The 23,149-nt window shown below is 55.0% G+C and overlaps 3 protein-coding genes across 9 annotated transcripts in view; all 3 read left to right on the forward strand.

The window, feature by feature from the left end:
• Positions 1-9,189, forward strand: part of LOC138818338 (streptococcal hemagglutinin-like) — a 25,741-nt gene extending 16,552 nt beyond the window's left edge. For 3 of the 7 annotated variants that reach the window (XM_070009339.1, XM_070009333.1, XM_070009334.1), the window contains exons 5-6: positions 950-997; positions 7,770-8,418. The gene's annotated coding sequence lies outside the window, so the exon portion shown is untranslated. Of the gene's footprint in view, positions 1-949; positions 998-7,769; positions 8,428-8,551; positions 8,606-9,161 lie in introns of those variants that run through there. The other 4 variants (XM_070009331.1, XM_070009340.1, XM_070009332.1 and 1 more) reach the window with 4 other exon arrangements.
• Positions 8,418-12,629, forward strand: LOC138818332 (uncharacterized). The gene is made up of 3 exons (XM_070009309.1): positions 8,418-8,594; positions 9,162-9,291; positions 11,671-12,629. Exons 1-3 carry the CDS (start codon positions 8,418-8,420, stop codon positions 12,627-12,629), a joined length of 1,266 nt encoding a protein of 421 aa, XP_069865410.1.
• A 65-nt stretch (positions 12,630-12,694) lies between these two features.
• LOC138818333 (uncharacterized) lies at positions 12,695-22,267 on the forward strand. The gene is made up of 3 exons (XM_070009310.1): positions 12,695-16,340; positions 18,658-19,933; positions 21,938-22,267. Exons 1-3 carry the CDS (start codon positions 12,695-12,697, stop codon positions 22,245-22,247), a joined length of 5,232 nt encoding a protein of 1,743 aa, XP_069865411.1. The 3' UTR covers positions 22,248-22,267.
• Positions 22,268-23,149: the final 882 nt, after the last annotated feature.

A 23,149-nucleotide genomic window follows, 5' to 3' on the forward strand; every position in this document is an offset into this window, starting at 1 on the left:
CCTCCCATCCATCCATCCATCCATCCATCCACCCATCCACCCATCCACCCATCCATCCACCCACCCATCCACCCATCCATCCATCCACCCACCCATCCATCCACCCATCCATCCACCCATCCATCCATCAATCTACCCATCCATCCATCCACCCATCCATCCACCCATCCATCCATTCATCCACCCATCCATCCATCTACCCATCCATCCATCCACCCACCCACCCACCCACCCATCCATCCACCCATTCATCCATCCATGAAGCCACGCCCCCTGTGGCTGGTCCAACCCATTCTCTTCCTCCTCCTTTTCTTCCTCTTCTTCCTCCTCCTCCTCCTTTCCTTCCTCCTCATTGTTATTACTATTATTCTCATCATAGTTATTATTATTACTGTTATTGACATTGTTGTTTTTACTATCATGGTTGTTACTGTTATTGTTAATATGATGGTTATGATCATCATTATTGTCATGGTTATTACTATTATGGGTATTGTGGTTATTATTGTTATTGTTGTCATGATGTTTGGGTTATTGTTATGATTGTTATTGTTGTTATTGTTACTATGGTGATGGTTATTATTATGGTTATGCTATTGTTGTCATGATGGTTATTATTGTTATTGTTGTTGTCATTGTTATTATTATAGTTATTGTTGCCATGGTTATTACTATTATGGGTATTATGGTTATTATTGTTATCGTTGTTATTATTGTCATTGTTATTGTTATTATAGTTGTTATTGTTGTCATGGTTATTATTGTCATTGCTATTGTTATTATAGTTATTATTATTGTCACAATGTTTATTGTTGTTGTTGTTCTTGTTACTGTGGTGGTGACGGTCGTTGGCATATTCTTCGCCAAGCCTTCCTTGTTGCTCAGGAGGCTGAGATCTGGAGGATCGTGGTTCAAAGCCACCTCCACCCCCTCTCCCCACCCCCCCCAGGACCAACCGAGAGACCCGGATCTCCAGTGAACCCCCCAACCTGGAAAGGTAGGTGAGGAGCTCTGGCCCCGGGTTCGCGTCCCGGGGAGGGGGGGCTGATGGAGGTGGGAGGAAGAGGAGGAGGAGGAGGAGGAGGGTGATGGGTGATAGGAAGCCAGGGGGAAATGGGGTGCTGAGTACTTAGTACTTAGTCCTGGGGAGGGGGGAGGGGGGATGGACAATGACAGAAACAGACAGACAGACAGAAGAGATACACAGACAGATGTAGACACACAGACAGACAGACACAGACATGACACAGAGAGAGAGACACAGACAAACAGACAGACCAAGATGTGCAGACAGACAGGGAGAGACAGAGACAGGACAGACAGACACACAGACAGACATACAGACAGACAGAGACACAGAGACTGAGAGAGAGAGAGACAGAAGAGACAGACAGGCACAGACAGTCAAACTGAGCCAGGACAGATAGACAGAGACACAGAGACAGGAAGAGACAGATGGACACAGGCACAGACAGAGACAGAGACAGAGAGACAGAGATGGACGTGAGAGAAACTGGCACAGACAGACACAGAGAGACAGACAGACAGACAAAGAGACAGAAGAGAGACAGACAGGGAGAGACAGATGCACCGAGACAGATAGACATAGAGACAGACATACAGAGGCACAGAGAGACGGGCAGACAGACACAGACAGACAGAGACAAGTGACAGATGGAGAGAGGCAAAAGAGACAGACAGAGACAGGAAGATAGAGACAGACAGACAGACAGACACAGACAGACTAATATGAGACAGACAGATGTAGACATGGAGACAGGGAGAGACCGACAGAGGTAAATGGACAGACACAAGAGACAGACAGATGTGAACAGACACAGACAGGAAGACACAGAGACAGAACAGACAGACAGAAGAGACACAGACAGATGTAGACACAGAGACGGACAGACAGAGAGAGACACACACAGACAGATGAAGATGTGCAGACAGACAGGGAGAGACAGACAGAGACAGGACAGACAGACAGAGACACACAGACAGAGACACAGACAGACAGAGACACAGACAGACAGACAGGGAAAGACAGATGGCAGAAACAGAAGAGACAGACAGGCACAGACAGACAAACTGAGCCAGGACAGATAGACAGAGACACAGAGACAGGAAGAGACAGACAGACACAGGCACAGACAGAGACAGAACAGACAGACAGAGATGGACATGAGAGAAACCGGCACAGACAGACACAGAGAGACAGACAGACAGAAAAGACAGAGAGAAGTGACAGATGGAGAGAGGTAGAAGAGACAGACAGACAGAGACAAGAAACAGACAGACAGCTCTAGACACAGAGACAGGAAGGGAGATGAACAGACATGGAGAGACAGCAACAGACAGAGATAGACACAAGCACAGAGAGACAGACAGAGACAAGAGACAGACACAGAGACGGACACAGACAGAGACAAACAGAGACAGAACAGACTGACAGACAGGCAGATGGAGACAGGGAGAGACCGACAGAGGTAGACAGACAGACTGAGACACAGATGTGAACACAGAGACTGACAGGAAGAGACAGAGACAGGACAGACAGACACAAGAGACAGAACAGACACAGACAGACAGACAGAGATAAGAGACAGACTCAGAGACAGACAGAGAGAGACAGATGGACAGACACAGAACAGATAGACACAGGGGCAGACTGACTGACAGAAGAGTCAGACACAGACTGAGACAGACAGACAGACATCAACATACAGACAGACATGAGACAGAGACAGACAGACAGACAGAGACAGAGACAAGTGACAGATGGAGAGAGGCAGAAGAGACAGAACCAAGAAGACAGAGACAGACAGACAGAGAGACCAATGGACAGATAACAGAGACAGAGAGGCAGACAGACAGAGACAGACAGAGGGAGACATGGAGACAGGGGGAGACCAACAGAGATAGACGGACAGACAGACAGACAGATAGGGAGAGACAGATGGATAGAGACAGACAGACACAGACAGAGACAGAGAGACAGAGACAGAGAAAAGACAGATGGACAGAGACAGGAAGACAGACACAGACAGAACAGACAGACAGACAGAGGCAGATGTGACAGAAACAGTCACAGACGGACAGACAGACACAAGAGACAGACATATGAATACAGAGACATACAGGAAGAGACAGAGATAGAACAGACAGACAGACAACAGAAGAGACAGACAGATGTAGTTACAGAGACGGAAAGACAGACACATGAGACAGAGACACACAGACAGACGAAGATGTACAGACAGACGGAGACACACAGAACACACACAGACAGAGACACAGAGACAGACAGATGGACAGAGACAGAAGAGACACAGACAGAGAGACACAGACAGACATGAGCCAGAGACACAGACATGACTGACAGACAGATGGAGACAGACAGAATCAGAAGAGACAGACAGGCACAGACAGACAAACTGAGCCAGGACAGATAGACAGACATAGACACAGAGACAGGAAGAGACAGACAGACACAGGTACAGACAGACAGAGAGACAGACAAAGAGAAGAGACAAAAGACAGACAGACAGACAAACAGATGTACACAAAGAGACATACAGGGAGAGACAGATGCACCGAGACAGACAGACAAAGAGAACAGACAGACACAGGCACAGAGAGACGGACAGACAGAGAGAGACAAGTGACAGATGGAGAGAGACAGATGAGACAGACAGACAGACAGAGAACACAGACATGTAGACACAAAGACAGACAGGAAGAGACAGACAGACAGAGACAGACATGTAGACACAGAGAGAAGAAACAAACTCAGACAGACAGACAGACAGACAGACAGAGGACACAGATGTAGACACAGAGACAGACAAGAAGAGACAGACAGTCAGAGACAGACATGTAGACACAGAGATAGAGAAGAAACAGACAGACGCAGGCACAGACAGATAGATGGGCAGACACAGAGGAGACAGATGGACAAACAGACACAGATAGAGACAAGTGACAGATGGACAGAGACAAGAGTCACACAGACAGACAGAGACAAAAGACAGACAAGTACAGACAGAAGAGAAAAGAGACAAACAGACACAGACAGGAAGACAGACGGGGACAGACAGACAGACTGAGACAGAAGAAACCGACACAGGCACAGAAAGACAGACTGAGAAGAGACAGACAGACACAGAGAGACAGAGACATGAGAGCCAATGGACAGACAAGAGACAGAAGAGACACAGACACAGATAGATGGACAGACAGAACAGACAGACAGACAGATGGAGACAGGGAGAGACCGACAGAGGTAGACGGACAGACAGACAGACTGAGACAGACAGGAAGAGACAGAGACAGAATAGAAAGACAGACACAAGAGACAGACAGAGACAGAACAAAAACAGACAGAGATAAGAGACAGACAGACAGGGAGACAGACAGACACAGGCAGACACAGAGACAGAGAGACAGATGGACAGACACAGAACAGATAGACGCAGGGGCAGACAGACCGACAGAGAGAAGAGTCAGATACAGACAGACAGACAGACAGACAGACAGAGACAGACATGAGACAGAGACAGACAGACACAAGTGACAGATGGAGAGAGGCAGAAGAGACAGACAGACGAGCCAGGAAGACAGAAACAGACAGACAGACAGACAGAGGACACAGATGTAGACACAGAGACAGACAGACAGACACAGACTGAGACAGAAGAGACCCAGACAGACAGACAGACAGATGTACACACAGAGACACACAGGAAGAGAAACGGATAGAGACAGACACAGGCATAGACAGACAGACATAGAGACAAGAGACAGATGGACAGAGACAGAAGAGACAAAGAGACAGACAGGCACAGTCACAGACAGACAAACTCAGCCAGGACAGATAGACAGACATAGACACAGAGACAGGAAGAGACGGACAGACACAGGCACAGACAGACAGAGACAGAACAGACAGACAGACAGACAGACAGAGATGGATGTGAGAGAAACTGGCACAGACAGACACAGAGAGACAGACAGACAAAGAGAAGAGACAGAAGAGACAGACAGGGACAGACAGACAGATGTACACACAGAGACAGACAGGGAGAGACAGATGCACAGAGACAGATAGACAAAGACAAGAGACAGACAGACAGACAAAGACAAAGACAAGTGACAGATGGAGAGAGACAGACGAGACAGACAGATGGAGCCAGGAAGACAGAGACAGACAGACAGAGGACAGACAGATGTAGAGACAGTGACAGGAAGAGACAGACGGACACAGGGACAGACAGAGACAGGGACAGACAGACAGACAGAAGAGACAGACATGTAGACACAGAGACAGAGAAGAAACAGACTCAGACAGACAGACGCAGGCACAGACAGACAGATGGGCAGACAGAGGAGACAGATGGACAGACAGACAGACACAGAGACAGGCAGGAAGGGAGATGGACAGACACGGAGAGACAGACAGACAGAGACAGAGACAGACAGGAAGAGACACAGACAGATGGACAGAGACAGGAAGACAGACAGACAGACAGAACAGACCAACAGAGATAGACACAGGCACAGAGAGACAGACAGACAGAGACAAGAGACAGACGGGGACAGACAGACTGAGACAGAAGAGACACCAAGACAGATAGACAGAGACAGACGGACAGACAGAAACAAAAGACACACAGAGACAGACTGAGACAGAAGAGATCCAGACAGACAGATGTACACACAGAGACGGACAGGAAGAGAGTCGGACAGAGACAGAGACAAGAGACAGATGGACAGAGACAGACAGACATGAGACTGGTAGACAGACACAGGGAGAGACAGAGATAACAGACAGACAGACGTCAACACAGACAGACAGAGACAAAAGACAGAGACAAACAGAGATGTGGAGACAGACAGACATCAACACAGACAGTGATGGAACAGACAGACAGACAAGATCGATGGACAGACAAGAGACAGAGATAGAGAAACCCAGACAGACAGATGGAGATGTACAGACAGATGGAGACACAGAGATAGACAGGGAAAGACAGAACAGACAGACAGAGAGACATGAGACCAATGGACAGATAACAGACAGAGACAGAGAGACACAGACAAAGACAGACAGACAGAGACACAGAGACAGGGAGAGACTGACAGAGGTACATGGACAGAGACAGGCAGATGTGAACACAGACAGAACAGACAGACAGAGATAAGAGACAGAGACAGACACAGAGACAGACAGAGACAAAGACAGACAGACAGACAGGGACACAGACAGACAGATACAGACAGACAGAGATAAGAGACAGACAGAGGGAGACAGACATAAGAGACAGACACAGACAGACAGACACAGAGGCAGACAGGGAGAGACAGACCAGACAGACAGACATGAGACCAATGGACAGATAACAGACAGAGACAGAGAGGCAGACAGACAGACAGATAAGAGACAGACAGACAGATGTCAACACAGAGACAGACAGACAGTGAGACAGACAGACACAGACAAAGACAGACAGAAAGCTAAAGACAGAGAGATAGACATGGAGAGACAGATGGACAGAGACAGACAGACAGAGCAGGTCTTCCCAGTCTCTTTTTCCTTGTGTCTCTCGACTTCCTGATCATATTCCTGTTGGTTGGTGTTTTCCTTCTTCCTCTTCTGTCTCCTCTTCCTCTTCCATCTTCTCTTCCATCTCCTCTTCTTCTTCCATCTCCTCTTCCTCTTCTGTCTCCTCTTCTGTCTCCTCTTCCATCTCCTCTTCCGTCTCCTCTTCCGTCTCCTCTTCCGTCTCCTCTTCCATCTCCTCTTCCATCTCCTCTTCCTCTTCCATCTCCTCTTCCTCTCCTCTTCCATCTCCTCTTCCTCTTCCATCTCCTCTTCCGTCTCCTCTTCGATCTCCTCTTCCTCTTCCATCTCCTCTTCCTCTCCTCTTCCTCTTCCGTCTCCTCTTCCATCTGCCCTTCTGTCTCCTCTTCCTCTTCCATCTCCTCTTCTGTCTCCTCTTCCTCTTCTGTCTCCTCTTCCATCTCCTCTTCCATCTTCTCTTCCATCTCCTCTTCCGTCTCCTCTTCCATCTCCTCTTCCATCTCCTTTTCCTCTTCCATCTCCTCTTCTGTGTCCTCTTCCATGTCCTCTTCCTCTTCCATCTCCTCTTCTATCTCCTCTCCGGTCTCCTCTTCCTTTCTCCTCTTCCTCTTCCATCTCCTTTTCCTCTTCCATCTCCTTTTCCTCTTCCATCTCCTCTTCCTTCTCCTCTTCCATCTCCTTTTCCATCTCCTCTTCCTTCTCCTCTTCCATCTCCTCTTCCTCTCCTATCTCCTCTTCCATTTCCTCTTCCATCTCTTCCGTCTCCTCTTCCATCTCCTCTTCCTCTCCTGTCTCCTCTTCCATCTCCTCTTCCGTCTCCTCTTCCATCTCATCTTCCGTCTCCTCTTCCGTCTCCTCTTCCTCTTCCGTCTCCTCTTCCTTTTCCATCTCCTCTTCCGTCTCCTCTTCCGTCTCCTCTTCTATCTCCTCTTCTGTCTCCTCTTCCATCTCCTCTTCCTCTTCCATCTCCTTTTCCTCTTCCATCTCCTCTTCTGTCTCCTCTTCCATCTCCTCTTCCTCTTCCATCTCCTCTTTCATCTCCTCTTCCTCTTCCATCTCCTCTTCCTCTTCCCCTTCCTCTTCCTCGTGTCCATGTCCTTCTTCCTCTTCCTGTTCTTCTGATACATCTCCTTCCTCTTCCCATTCTCCTTCCTCTTCCTCCCCATTGTCTCCCTGACCCCCACAGATTGCCTCACATCCTTGAACCTCCATCCCCGGGCCTCCAACTTCCAGCCTCCATCCCTGGCCTCCATCCTTGGGCCTCCACCCCCTTGGACCTCCATCTCCAGCCTCCACTCCTGGCCTCCATCCCCAGCCTCCACCCCATTTGGCCTACTTTCCTCTATCCACAGGGCCTCTATCCCTAGCCTCCACCCTCCTGGGCCTCCTTCCCTGGGCCTCCAACTTCCAGTCTCCATCCCCAGCCTCCACCCCATTAGGCCTCCATCCCTGGTTTCTCTATCCCCAGCCTCCAATACCTCTGGGCCTCCTTCTCTGGCCTCCAACTTCCAGTCTCCATCCTCAGCCTCTACCTCTGGCCTCCACCTTCCTGGACCTCCATCCCCAGCCTCCATACCTGGCCTCTACCCCCGAGGCCCCCATCCCTGGACCTCCACTTCCCTTAGGCCTCCATTCCTGGGCCTCCAGCCCCTGGGCCTCCAACTTCCAGTCTCCTTCCTCAGCCTCCACCCCTATCCTCCACCTTGTTGGACCTCCATCCCCAGTCTCCACCCTGGCCTCTAATCCCTAGGCCTCCTTCCCTGGGCCTCCAACTTCCAGCCTCCATTTCCCTGGGCCTCCATCCCCAGCCTCCCCCCTCCATCCCAGCCCCAGGATGGGGGGCCCCCGCCCCTGGGCCTCGCTGCTGCTGCTGCTGCTCCTGTGTGGCACCCACTCAGCCCCCGCCACCCGCTGCCCCAGGACCTGCGCCTGCTACGTCCCCACCGAGCTCCACTGCACCTTCCGCAGCCTCAGGGCCGTGCCCCACATGCTGGACCCCAAGATAGAGCGCGTGAACCTGGGGTGAGGCCTGGGGGGGGAAGGGGGGAAGGAAGGGAAGGAAGAGGAAGGAAGGAAGGAAGGAAGGAAAGAAGGAGGGAAGGAGGGAAGGAGGGAAAGAAGGAAGGAGAGAAGGAGGGAAGGAAGGAAGATGGAGGGAAGGAAGGGAAGATAGAAGGAAGGAAGGAAAGAGGGAAGGAAAGAAGGAGGGAGGGAAGGAAGGAGGGAGGGAAGGAAGGAGGGAGGGAGGGAAGGAAGGAAGGAAGGAGGGAAGGATGGAAGGAAGGAAGGAGGGAGAGAAGGAAGGAAGGAAGGAAGGAAGGAGGGAAGGAGGGAAGGAAAGAAGGAAGGAAGGAAGGAAGGAAGGAGGGAAGGAGGGAGGGAAGGAAGGAAGGAGGGAGGGAAGGAAGGAAGGAAGCGAGGGAGGAAAGGAAGGAAAGAAGGAAGGAAGGAAGATGATGATGAGTAATGATTCATTATTCTTGACCCTGACCCGGAAACAAAAGTCCTGCCCTCCCAGCGCTGGTTTTCAGGCTGGTTTCCTGATTTCCTCTTCCTGTCCTCTCATCTGTTGAATTAGGTTCAACCACATCCGGGTCCTGACGCACGCTTCCTTCTCCGGTCTCTCGAGACTTCAGCTGCTGCTGCTGCACGGAAACGAGATCGCGGACATCACCGAAGGCGCCCTGAGCGACCTGGGTGCACTGCAGGTGCACAGGGAGCGGGCGGAATTGGAAGGAAGTGGAAGGAAGTTTGGCAGGAAGTGGGGCAGAAATACGCAGTGAAGTGGGACAAAGTAGGGGAGGAAGTAGGGCGGAAGTTTGAGGAAATAGATACGGAAGTGGGAGGAAGTAGGGCTGGAAGTGGGAAGGAAGTTGGAGGAAGAAGGAAGTGGGAAAAGAGTAGGGAGGAAGGAGGGGGGAAATGCGGAGGAAGACAGGCAGAAATGGGGATCAAATAACAAAGGAAGTGGGGAGGAAGTAGGGAATCAATGGAGGAAGTAGAGACGGACATGGAAGGAAGTCGAGGCAGAAGGGAGGCGGAAGTGGGGCAGAAGTGAGACGGAAATGGATAAGGACCTGGGAAGAAGTAGGGCCGAAAGTGCAGCCGGATGTTGAGTGGAAATAGGGAAGGAAGTGGAGCAGAAGTGGGTCGGAAGTAGTGAGGATATGGATCTGGAAGTGGAAGTAGGGCCGGAAGTGGAGTGGAAATCAGGAAGTAGGGAGGAAGTGTGAAGAAGTAGGGACGAAAATAAGCCGGAAGTGGGGAGGAAGTGGGAGGAAGTAGGGGTGGAAGTGGGGCGGAAGTGGTAAGGATAGGGTTCCGGAAGTGAGAAGTGGGGTGGAAATAGGGAAGGAAGTGGGGAGGAAGCAGGACGAAGTAGGGGCGGAAGTAAGGCGGAAGTGGGGCGGAAGTGGTGAGGATATGGATCCGGAAGTGGAGTGAAAATAGGGAAGGAAGTGGGGAGGAAGTGGGGGCGGAAGTGACCCAGAAGTGGGGAATGATATATAGCCGGAAGAGGGGAAGAAAGTGGAAATAGGACCATGGGTAGGACCGGAAGTGGGGCAGAAATAAGGAAGGAAATGGATAGGAAGTGGGAAGTCGGGGCTGAAGTGAGGCAGAAGTGAGCCAGAAGTGGGGCAGAAGTGGTGAGGATATGGATCCAGAAGATACAGGAAGTAGGGCCGTAAATGTGGCCGGAAGTGCGGAGGAACTTGGAGGAAGTAGAGGCGGAAATCAGCCGGAAGTGGGGAGGAAGTGACCCGGAACTGGGGCGGAAGTGAGTCGGAAGTAGGGAGGAAGTGAGACTGGGGCAGAAGTGGGAATGGAAGAAGTGAGGAAATGTACTCGGAAGTGGGAGGAAGTAGAGGCAGAATTCGGCAGAAGCCGGATGTGGAGCAGAAGTGTGACAGGAAGTGGTAGGGAAATAGGGCAGAAGTGAGACCGGAAGGGGGTGAAAGAGATTGAAAGTGGGGCGGAAGTGACCCCGAAGTGGCCCTAAGGATCCCAGAAACGCCCCCTTTGACCCACGCAGGTGCTGAAGCTGAGCTACAACCAGCTTCGGGCACTGCACACGGGCTCCCTGCGGGGCCTGCGGCGCCTGTCCCGGCTGTACCTGGACCACAACCGGCTGGAGTCGGTGCACCCATGGGCACTGCTGGGGCTGGCATCGTTGCGGCTGCTGCGTCTGGATGGGAACCGGCTGGCGGCGCTGGCGCCCGAGGCGCTGGCCACGCTGCGTGTGCGCGGGGTCCCGGCCTGCACGCTGGGCGTGCTGCACCTGGCCGGGAACCGCCTGGCAGCGCTGCCTGCCGGCACCCTGGCCCGCGCACCCGCGCTGCGCGCGCTGCATCTGCAGGGTAACCCCTGGGCCTGCGGCTGCCGCGCGCGCTGGATGGAGGGCCTGCAGGGGCGGGGCCGAGGTGAGCCGAGGGGGCGTGGTCAAGCGCAGGCCAATGAGAGAGCGGGGCGGGGCTGAGGCGATGCAGAGAGGGAGCGTGACCAAGATACAGCCAGTGAAAAAGGACGGGGTCGTGGCTGGGCGTAAGTGAGTAGCCGAGCTCCCCGAGTCACGTGGGGCAGAGGCGTGGCCGAGGTGCCCAGGGGGGCGTGGCCGAGCTCCAGCCAGTAAAAAACGGCAGCAGTGTGGCTGGGCGTGGCTGGGCATTAGTGAGGAGCTGCAGGGGGCGTGGCCAAGGTCTAGCCACTAAGGCGGGGCGGGGACGTTGCTGAGGCTCCACAGGGAGGGTGTGGCCCAGCTTCAGCCACTCAGGCAGGGCGAGGGTGTGGCTAAGACTCCACGGGGGCGTGGCCGAGGTCCAGCCAGTCAGGTGAGATGAGGACGTGGCTGAGGTGACACGGGGGCATGGCTGAGCTCCAGCCAGTCAGGCAGGGCAGGGGTGTGGCTGAGGCTCGGCAGGGGGTGTGGCCAATCTCCAGCCAGTAAGGCATGGCGGGGGCGTGGCTGAGAACCCCCAGGAAAGGCGTGGCTGAGCTCCAGCCAGTCAGGCGCGGCGGGAGCGTGGCCGAGGCTCCCCAGGGGGGCGTGTCCCATGTCAGCCCCGCCCCTCTCCCGTCCCCCCCTGCAGGCGTGCTGCGCTGTGGGAAGGAACAGGCGTGCGCGGCCTGCGCCAGCCCCGCTGACCGCCGCGGCCTGGACCTGCGTCGCCTGCTGCCACGCATGCGCTGTCGGTCGCCGCGCATCCACACTGACCCGGCGGATGGCGAGGAGCCGCCAGAAGCAGAAGTGGAGGCAGAGGAAGAGGAAGTGGAGGACTGGGAGGATGTGGGCGAGGTGCGGCTGAGGCTGACAGACGCCCGTGGCCGCACCGCCCACCTTGCCTGCCGCCTGCGGCGCGCGCCCGTCGTGCGCGACCTCGACGTGCGGCCCGGCCTCGCCCCCGACACCCCAGCGCACGTGCGCCTGACACTCAGTGCCGCCCTCGTCTGCTATGCCGACTCTGACCACCTCGCACATGCCCGCCGCCTGCTGGGAGGCGATGATGATACTGATGACGTCGCGCTGATGCTGCGCTGGGACCTGGAGGCGCTGGGCCACGCCCACCCGGATGGGGACCTGGGAGATGGATTCCGGGAAGGCCACGCCCAAACCTCGGGCGGAGACCCTGATGGGGATGAGCTGTATCAGGACAGGTCCTCGGATGTAGGCCACGCCCACCGTCAGGGCGGAGACCCAGATGTGGACCATATGTATCAGGCCACAGACTCGGATGTAGGCCATGCCCACCATCGAACCAGGAACCCTGATAGAGGCCACGTCCACCAGGGAGCCAGAGACCCTGATGTAGGCCCTGCCCACGCTCAGGACAGAGACCCGGTTGTAGGCCACACCCATCTGCAGGACAAATACCCGGATGTAGGCTATATGTATCAAGCCCGAGACCCGGATGTAGGGCCCTCCCGCCAGCAGGACAGACACCCGGATGTAGGCCATGAGTATGATCAGGACATAGGCCCCGCCCACACTCAGGACAGAGACCCGGATGTCAATGACCCAGATGAGGGCCCTGCAGAGACCCAGATGTAGGCCCCGAGTATGACCAGGATGGAGGCCACGCCCACTCTGAGGCTAGAGACCCGGATGTCCGGGACATGGATGAGGGCCCTGCCCACCCTGAGGACAGAGACCCTGATGTCAATGACCCGGATGAGGGCCCCGCCCACTCTGAGGACAGAGACCCGGATGTAGGCCCCAGGTATGACCAGGATGGAGGCCACGCCCACCCTGAGGCCAGTTTCCCGGATGTCCATGACCCGGATGTGGGCAAGGCCTACCGCCTGGTTCGCGGCCCTGGTGCGTCGTCATCGTCGCCGCCGATGTCACTTCCGGGCGTGGTGGCCCGGCTGTGGGCGCGGCCTGCCTGGCTTCTGCAGCCCGAGCTGACGCTGCACTGGGCCGGGCTGCGCGGGCCACACATACATCTGACGTGGACGGCGTGCGTGCATGGCCCCGAGGACCCGGAGGACGCGCCCTGGGTGACCCTCGACCCCCGTGATGACCCCGATGACGTGCACGTGGTGACCCCGGGGCAGACTCTGCGGCTGCACTGTGCGGCGCAGGGCTCGGAAACGCCACGCGTGGCCTGGACGCGGCCCGACGGCTCCGTCCTGCGGGGCGATGAGGACGGCGGCCATGACAGGGGGACAACGCTGGAGATCCGCGGGGTGCGCCATGCTGATGCTGGATGGTACCACTGCGAGGCCCGAGTGGGGCGCCGCGGGGAAACCGAGGCACGGCACGTGGCCTACGGCGGGGACGGAGCCACGGGGTCCGGGGCCTACGTGGAGGAGGAAGCCATGGAATCTGAGGCCTATGGTGTGAATGAAGCCATAGGATCCAAGGCCTACGCTGAGGAGAAAGCCACGAGATCTGAGGCCTACGCTGAGGAAAAAGCCACAAGATCCGAGGCCTACCCTGAGGAGAAAGCCACCGGATCCCAGGCCTATGCTGAGGAGAAAGCCATCAAATCTGAGGCCTATGACGTGAATGAAGCCATAGAATCTGAGGCCTACACTGAGGAGAAAGCCAAAGGATCCAGTGCCTATGGCTCAGATGAAGCCATGAGATCCGAGGCCTACACTGAAGAAAAAGCCACAAAATCTGAGACCTATGGTGAAGAAAAAGCCATAGAGTCCGAGGCTTACGCTGTGAATGAAGCCATAGAATCCGAGGCCTATGGTGCAAATGAAGCCATAGAATTCGAGGCCTTCACTGAGGAAAAAGCCATAGGATCTGAGGCCTACACAAAGGAGAAAGCCATAGGCCCCGCAGCCTACACCGTGTCTGAAGCCACAGGCCGTGCAGCCTTTGACACCTCTGAAGCCACAGGCCCCGCAGCCCCGTCTGCAGCCCCAGGCCCCGCGGCCTTTGATGCCTCTGAAGCCACAGCCCCCGCGGCCTACGTCCCATCTGCAGCCCCGGGCCCTGTGGCCTACGGTGGCTTTGAGGCCGCCATGGCAGGCCGGGCGCAGCGCGTGTTCGTGGTGGCGTCGCAGGCACCAGCGGCCACGGCTCTGGCACTGCCTGTGGGCGCCGCGCTGCGGCTGGGCTGCCGAGCGGAGGCGGAGCCGGTGGCGCGCGTGGGCTGGCTGCTGCCGGGCGGGCGCTGGGCCTGGGCGGGGACGGAGCTGGGGACGGACGGCGTCGGGGTCGGGGCGGACGGGACACTGACGCTGCCCGCACTGGGTCCGCAGCACACTGGACGCTATGTGTGCGTGGCCGCCAACGCGCTGGGGATGGCGCGCTGGGATGCGGACGTCAGCGTGGGTGGGGCAGCGGGGGACAAGATGGCAGAAGCCAAGATGGCGGAATCAAAGATGGAAGAATCCAAGATGACGGAAAGCAAGATGGCCAAAAACAAGATGGCAGAATCAAAGATGAAAGGCAACAAGATGGCGGAAAACAAGATGGAGAGAATTAAGATGGCGGATTCCAATATGGTGGACACCAAGATGGTGGAATCAAACATGGAGAGAAACAAGATGGAGGAATCCAAGATGGAGGGAACCAAGATGGCCGAATCCAACATGGCCGACACCAACATGGCGGATTCCAAGATGGTGGACGCCAAGATGGCGAAATCCAAAATGGAGGGAAACAAGATCGTGGAAAGCAACATGGCGGAATCCAAGATGGAAGGAATCAAGATGGCAGAAAACAAGATGGAAGGAATAATGATGGCCGAAAACAAGGTGGTGGAATCAAAGATGGAGGGAACCAACATGGCGGAATCCCAGATGGAGGAATCCAAGATTGAGGGAATTAAGATGGCGGATTCCAAGATGGTGGAGGCCAAGATGGCGGATTCAAAAATGGCGGATTCCAAGATGGCGGGCGCCGCTGCGGAAGCGGCCGCGGGGGCGTCTCGCCGTGCTGACATCATTGTTGACACACCGAGCTCAGGCCCGGGCACCGGGGAAGCGCAGCTGTGGCGTCGGCGTCCTGCGGGCGGCCCCGGGCGTGGGCAGCAACGGCGTCCGCCGCCTCCGCCTCCCCCTCCCGCCCCGCGTGCCGCCCCTGCCGGCCGCGGGTTCGAGCCCGCCTTGCCGCGCCGCCCGCGCCCGCCAGTGGCTGCCGAGCACATCCGGCCCGAGCACTGGGCGCGCATCCTGGCGCGCGTGCGCGGCCGCGGCACGGGTGACTTCTGGGCCCCGCCCACCCTGCTTCCGGTCTCCACGGAGACCTCCCTGCTTCCGGCGTCCACACTTCCGTTTTCCACACTTCCGGTTTTGACGCAAATATCCCCACTTCCGGTCTCCGTGTCTTCCGCCGACCCACTTCCGGTCTCCACTCAGACCTCACCACTTCCGGTCTCCACTCAGACCACCCCACTTCTGGTCTCCACACTGCTGGTTTCCACTCGAACATCACCACTTCCTGTCTTCACTACTTCCGCCTACCCACTTCTGCTCTCCCCGCGGACCTCTCCACTTCCTGTCTCCACTCGGACCCCCGCACTTCCTGCTTCCACACTTCCAGTTTCCACTCGAAAATTCCTACTTCCGGTCTCCACTCGGACCACCCCACTTCCGGCTTCCACATTTCCGGTTTTGTCTCGAACATCCCCACTTCTGGGCTCCACTCGCAGATCTACACTTCCGGTCTCCACGCGGAGATCCCCACTTCCGGTCTCCATTCGGACCACCCCACTTCCTGTTTCCCCACTTCCGGTTTCCACTCGGAAATCCCCACTTACGGCCTCAACTACTTCGGCCTACCCACTTCCGTTTTCGACGGAGAGATCCCCACTTCCGGCTTCCACACCTCCGGTTTCCCCACGGACCTCCCCACTTCCGGTCTCCAGTCGGACCACCCGACTTCCGGTTACCACTCGGAGATCCCCACTTCTGACTTCCACACTTTCAGTCTCCCCACGGACCTCTCTACTTCCGGTTTCAACACGGACATCCCCACTTCCGGCCTCCACCCCTGGAGCATCCGCTGCTCCGACCTCTGCACTTCCGTCCTCCTCACTTCCGGCCTCCTTACTTCCGCCCTCCAGGAGGCTTGGCGGCGGCCGCAGGCGGGGGCAACAGCACAAAGCCCACCGCGCCCGGCCGGGCCCCACGGCAAACCCCCGTGACCCCGTGGTCACGACCCTGCACGGCCGTGCCCCGGATGCCCTCCCTTCCCGTCCTGCTGCTTCCCCCGACGGTGACCCTGGGACCTTTGACCCACGATCCCCGGCCCCGCCCGCCATGACCCTGCCCCGTGGGGCCTGGAACGAGCTGGACACGGGTGAGCCTCAGTTTACCCATCTGTTTCCTGCAGGCTCTTGGCGTGGGGGCGGGGGACTGAGGGGAGCCAGATAGGAGGTGGAGGTTAGAGGTCACAGGGAGGATACAAGACGGTCAGAGGTCAGGGGGAGGTTAGGGTCATGGGGGTCAAAGGTCACAGGGAAATCAGGGGTCACAGTCGGGTCAGTGGTTGCAGAGAGGTCAGAGGTCATGGAGAGGTCACGGGGAGGTGAGAGGCCATGGGCAGGTGAGAAGTGGATGGGAGGTCAAAGGTCATGGGGAACTCAGGGGTCATGGAGAGGTCACGGGGAGGTCTCGGGAGGGTCACTGGGAGGTCAGAGGTCATGGGGAAGCCAGGAGTCACAGGAGGTAAGAGGTCACAGAGTAGTCAGAGGTCATGGAGAGGTCACAGGGAGGTCAGGGGTCACTGGGAGGGCAGAGGGCATGGGGAGGGGAGGGGCGAAGTCCTTTACTCTGTCTGTTGTCTGTGTTCCTGGCCGTGTGGGGCACAGGATGTCTGGGGAGACAAACACACACGCACGGACAGACAGGCAGACAGACATAGAGCAGACAGATAGAGGGACGGATGGATAGACAGACAGACAGACAGACAGATAGGTGGATAGACGGATGAATGGACGGATAGACAGAGCCATAGAGAGACAGACAGATGGACAGAAGGACGGATAGACAGGTAGACAGACAGTAGACAGACAGATGGACAGATAGATAGACAGACAGATAGACTGATAGATAAATAGATAAACAAATGGACGGATAGACAGAGCCATAGACAGATAGACAGAGAGATACAGGGACGGATGGATGGAGAGACAGACAGACATGGAAACGTACATGGTTGGATGGATGGATAGATAGGTAGACAGACAGACAGCTGGATGGATAGATAGACCAATGGACAGATAGACAGAGCCATAGACAAAGAGATAGATGGACAGATGGATGGGTAGACAGACAGACAGACTGATGGCTGAAGACAGACACCAGACAGACGGATGGATACAGAGACAGGTGGACAGATGGACGGACAGACAGATAGAAGGACAGATGGACAGATAGGTAGACAGACAGATAAACCAATGGACAGATAGACAGAGCCATAGAGAGACAGACAGAGAGATACATGGACTGATGGATGGATAAACAGATAGACTGATGGACGGATAGACAGAGCCATAGAGAGACATATACTAGAGACATGGACAGATAGATAGAAAGAGACAGACAGACCGACCGACCAACCAATGGAAGGATGGACAGACAGAGCCATAGAGAGACAGACAGACAGAGATACATGGACAGATGGATGGATAGACAGACAGACAGATAGAAACATACATGGTTGGATGGATGGATAGGTACACAGACAGACAGACAGACAGATAGATAGATAGACAGACAGACCAATGGACGGATAGACAGAGCCATAGAGACAGATAGAAGAATGGACAGAGAGATGAACAGATGGACAGATGAACAGATGGATAGATGGACCAATGGACAGATAGACAGACAGAGGCATACACAGTCAGAGAGACAGATGGACAGATGGATGGATAGACAGACGGGTGGATGGATGGATGGATTGAAAGAGATAACATGGACAGGTGGGTGGGTAGACAGACGGACGGACTGATGGATGTATAGATAGATAGGTAGACAGACACCAGACAGACAGGCAGACAGATAGATAGAGAGACAGGTGGACGACAGATGGACAGATAGCTAGATGGATGGACCAGTGGACAAATACACAGAATCATAGATAGACAGACAGAGCAATGGACAGATAGACAAACAGAGCCATAGACAGAGAGAGAGAGAGAGAGAGAGAGAGAGAGAGAGAGAGAGAGAGAGAGAGAGAGAGAGAGATGGACGGAAGGAAGGATACACAGGTAGGTAGACAGACAGTAGATGGATGGACAGATGAATGGACAGACAGATACATCGGTGGATGGAGCGACACAGACACATGGACAGATAGACGGATGGACTGATGGATGGATAGACAGATGGACAGACAGAGAGACAGAGGGACAAACAGAGGGACAGAGAGACAGAGGGACAGAGAAACGGATGGACAGACAGATGGACAGACAGACGGACAAGTAGACAGATGAACAGACAGAGGGACAGACAGACAGACATAGACATACTGACAGATGGATAGACAGACGGACAGAGAGATGGACAGCCGGATGGACAGACAGACAGAGGGACAGAGCACTGTCTCCGACCAGCACAGGGGCCTTTATCCAACGCCCTGTCCCTCCCTCCGTCCGTCTGTCCATCCCCAGGCGTGGAGCTGACCCCAGCTGTGCCGGACACACATGGGATGGACACGAGTGGATCTGACGCTGGCACGATGGACACGCGTGGAAAGGACAGGCGTGGACCTCACAGGAGCAAACTGGACACGCGTAGGCCTGCCACTGACTTGATGATCACGTGTGAAAATGTCACACGTGACACGGACACGATCAGATGCCTTCCACACTCACTGGACACGCGTGAAATGCACATAACTGCATCTGACATGCGTGGAAATGTCACACGTGTAAATGTCACACGTGTAAATGTCACGCGTGAAAGGGACACAATCATGTCCGTTATTCATAGGCCTAACCCCAGTGGAAATGTCACGCGTGGACCTGACTCTCAGATGATGGTCACACGTGGAAATGTCACGCGTGAAAGGGACACGATCAGACCCCTTCTGTGTGGACCTGACACTCTTAGAATGCACATACATGGATCAGACATGCGTGCAAATGTCACGCTTGGATATGACAGGCGTGGAACGGACACGATCAGGTCCATTATTCATAGACCTGACACGCGTGAAAATGTCACGTGTGAAAATGTCACCCATGGAATGGACGCGATCAGGTCCCTTCTGCATGGCCCTGATACTCTTGGACCGCACATGCATGGATCTGTCACGCGTGTAAATGTCACGCATGAATCTGACACTCACACAATGGTCACATGTGGAAATATCACTCGTGAAAGCGACACGATCACATCCCTTCCACACTCACCTGATACACATGAAGTGCGCATGCGTGGCTCTGACACACGTGGAAATGTCATGCACGCCTCCCCCGCTCCCCCCGTGCTGCGCGAGGCACCCACGGAGTTCGTGTCGGCCCACGCAGGCCTCACCCTGCACCTGCCCTGCACAGCCCAGGCCTGGCCCCCTGCGGCCCTACACTGGCGTCTACCTGACGGGACCTACGCGAGACCCGTGCATGTGCACACGCACCCTCGACTCAGCGACATCTACGTCCTCCCCAATGGCACGCTGGTGCTGCGCCGCCTGCAGGCCCCACGCCATGCCGGTGAGTACGAGTGCGTAGCCGCCAACGCGCTAAGCAGCGCAAAACGCACCGTGCACGTCGAAGTCACGCCCACGCACCCGCGTCTCCCCCCCAGCGTCCGACCCCGAGGCCCGCTCGCCACGCCCGTGCCCCACGGCGCTGACCTCACACTGCACTGCCACGCGCGCGGGGACCCCGCCCCACGCGTGTTCTGGAGGCTGCCAGATGGGCGCCTGGTGGATGCTGGGAGCAGGTGAGTGTGGGAAGTGGGGGGCATCCATCCATCCACCCATGCATCTACCCATCCACACATCCATCCATCCACTCATCCATCCACCCATCCATCCACCCATCGATCCATCCATCCACTCACCCATCCATCCATCCACCCATCCATCCATTCATCCATCTACCCATCCATCCATCCACCCACCCATCCACCCTTCCATCCATCCATCCACCCACCCATCCATCCATCCATCCACCCATCCACACATCCATCCATCCACCCATCCATCCATCCCTCCATCCATCCACCCATCCACTCATCCATCCACCCACCCATCCATCCACCCATCCATCCATCCATCTACCCATCCATCCACCCATCCATCTACCCATCCATCCACCCATCCATCTACCCATCCATCCACCCATCCATCCATCCACCCATCCATCCACTCATCCATCCACCCATCCATCTATCCACCCATAGTTGGGATAAAGATGATACCCCTTGATAGATAGTTAATTGATAGAGGATGGATTAGACAGATGACATAGACACAGTAGGCCATAGATAACAAATCGATTATCGATTAAATATTGATAGAGATGAGGTGGGGATGGTAGATTCATTAGCAGTGAATAGGTAATTGATAGTGAAAGACCCTAGTCCCCTAGGATACTTTCGTCAACAGGAGGGCACCCCAGAAAACTCAGACTCCAGGCCGGGAGATGCAATAAGCAAGAGGAGTTTATTTGACGTTTGCGCAAACCGACTGTCTGTCCCGAGCAGACAGGGAGCCCCGAGCAGCGATTACAAGCCCTTTTTAAAGGCAAAAACCACAAGATTAACGCATAACACAAAGCATCCCATGATTGGTCCATTTAAAGGTCACCATATACACCAACAATCACTTTGCCACGCGAAAAATTTTGTAACACTCTTTGTAAAATGACTGGCCCATGGTTGGTTTAAGGGGGGGCTTACATGGTTACAGGCCTATGATTGGTTGACATTTGGCTTAGCTTGTGGTCTTGCCAGGTGGTCGTTATCTCAAGGTCCTGTCTGGGGAATTTCTAAATGGGAACTGAGGAACACGTACTGTCTGTTCTTTATCTACTACCACTGACCTTGTCCTGGGGCTGGCATCTGGTCCCTGAAACTTCTTAACTCATTTTTGGGAAGGGAAGGGTCAGTGCCAGCGTAAGCAAGTTTATAGAAGCAGAATCAGCAGTTAGCAAGTTAGTAATGGTAATGGTCAATTTTTAATCTTTCAATAGGTCCTGGCTTGCCAGATCGCAAGGTAGAACCCTAGTGATCGATCATTGATAGATGATCGATCAGGGATCGATACAAGATGAGTATTGGATGCATATGTCACATGTGCGAATAACTAACATTGGCTTCAAATTTGTCTTCCCTTATGGTCTTTCCTCCTATTACTTTCTTCCCTCCTTCCTTCCCTCCTTCCTTCCCTCCTTCCTTCCTTCCCTCCCTCCTTTCTTCCTTCCCTTCTTCCTTCCTTTCTTCCCTTCTTGGTTCCTTCCCTCCGATCCTTCCTTCCTTCCCTCCAATCCTTCCTTCCTTCCATCCTTCCTTCCCTACATTCCCTCCTTCCTTCCAACCTCCCTTCCCTACATTCCTCCTTCCTTCCCACCAATCCTTCTATCCTTCCTTCCCTCCAATCCTTCCTTCCTTCCCTCCAATCCTTCCATCCTTCCTTCCCTCCAATCCTTCCTTCCCTCCCTCCAATCCTTCCTTCCCTCCAATCCTTCCATCCTTCCTTCCCTCTAATCCTTCCTTCCATCCTTCCCTCCAATCCTTCCTTACTTCTCTCCAATCCTTCCATCTTTCCTTCCGTCCAATCTTTCCTTCCTTCCCTCCGATCCTTCCATCCTTCCTACCCTCCAATCCTTCCCTCCAATCCTTCCTTCCCTACATTCTCTCCTTCCTTCCCTCCAATCCTTCCTTCACCCTTCCCACCTTCCTTCCTTCCTTCCTTCCCTCCCTCCCTCTCTCTCCCCTCCCCAGCTCTGACATCCGGGTCCGTGCCTTTCCCAACGGCACGCTCTCCGTGCGTCCGGTGACGTCACGCGACGCGGGGGAGTACGTGTGCATGGCGCGCAACGCCGTGGGCGACGCACATGCACGGCTGCGCGTGGAGTTGGCAGCTGGGCCAGGCACCTCCTATCTGCAACCCCGGCTTCCCGTGACCCCCGTGACCCAGGACGCCGACCCCAGGGAGGACTGCACTGCCCACCACCGCCTCCACGTCCCATCCGGTGTCCTGAGAGACCCGGATATTCAGGTCGCGAGGCCTGATGGGAGTGTGGGGATCTGAGACCTGGGGCCTGCGTTAGACCTCGGATGTGTGACCACGGGTGGGGGGGCGGGGCCTGGGGTGGGTTCTTCCTCTTCCTCTCAGTCACTTCCTTCTTCCTCTTCCTCTTCATTTCCTGTTTCCTCTTCCTTTCCTTCTTCCTCTTTCTCTCAATCACTTCCTTCTTCTTCCTCTTCCTCTCAACATCATTCAACTTCTTCTTCCTCTTCCTTTCCCTCTTCCTCTTCCTTTCCTTCTTCCTCTCCATCTCTTCCTTCCTCTTCCTCTCACCATCCTTCATCTTCTTCCTCTTCCTCTGCTTCCTCCTCTGCTTCTTTTCCTTCTTCCTCTTCCTTTCCTTCTTCCTCTTCCTCTCATCCCTTCCTGTTCTCTTCCTCTCAATCTCTTCCTTCTTCTTCTTCCTCTTCTCAGTCTCTTCCTTCTTCCTTTCCTTCCTCTTCCTCTTCTCAGTCTCTTCCTTCTTCCTCTTCTTCACATTCTTTTCCTGCTTCCTCTTCTTTTCCTTCTTCTTCCTCTTCTCCATCTCTACATGCTTCTTCTCATGTTTCCTCTTCTTCCTCTTCCTTTCCTTCTTCCTCTTCCTCTCAGTCTCTTCCTTCTTCATTTCCTGTTTCCTCTTCATTTCCTGTTTCCTCTTCCTCTTCACTTCCTGGTTCCTCTTCACTTCCTGGTTCCTCTTCACTTCCTGCTTCCTCTTTTCTTCCTGCTTCACTTCCTGCTTCCTCTTCATCTCCCACTTCCGCTTCCGCCCCGCTACCCCCCGAGCTCTCCGTCCCCTACGGCGCCCCTGTGACCCTCACGTGCCCCGTGACCCAGGGGTCGCGCGCAGTGACCTGGCTGACGCCGGCCTCGCAGTCTGTGGCCATCACTTCCGGCCCGGAGGACGCCCACATCCGGGTGCT

The sequence above is a fragment of the Dipodomys merriami genome, unplaced genomic scaffold, assembly GCF_024711535.1.
Source record: "Dipodomys merriami isolate MVZ:Mamm:240054 unplaced genomic scaffold, mDipMer1.0.p SCAF_737, whole genome shotgun sequence".
In the NCBI taxonomy this organism is placed as follows: Eukaryota; Metazoa; Chordata; class Mammalia; order Rodentia; family Heteromyidae; genus Dipodomys; species Dipodomys merriami.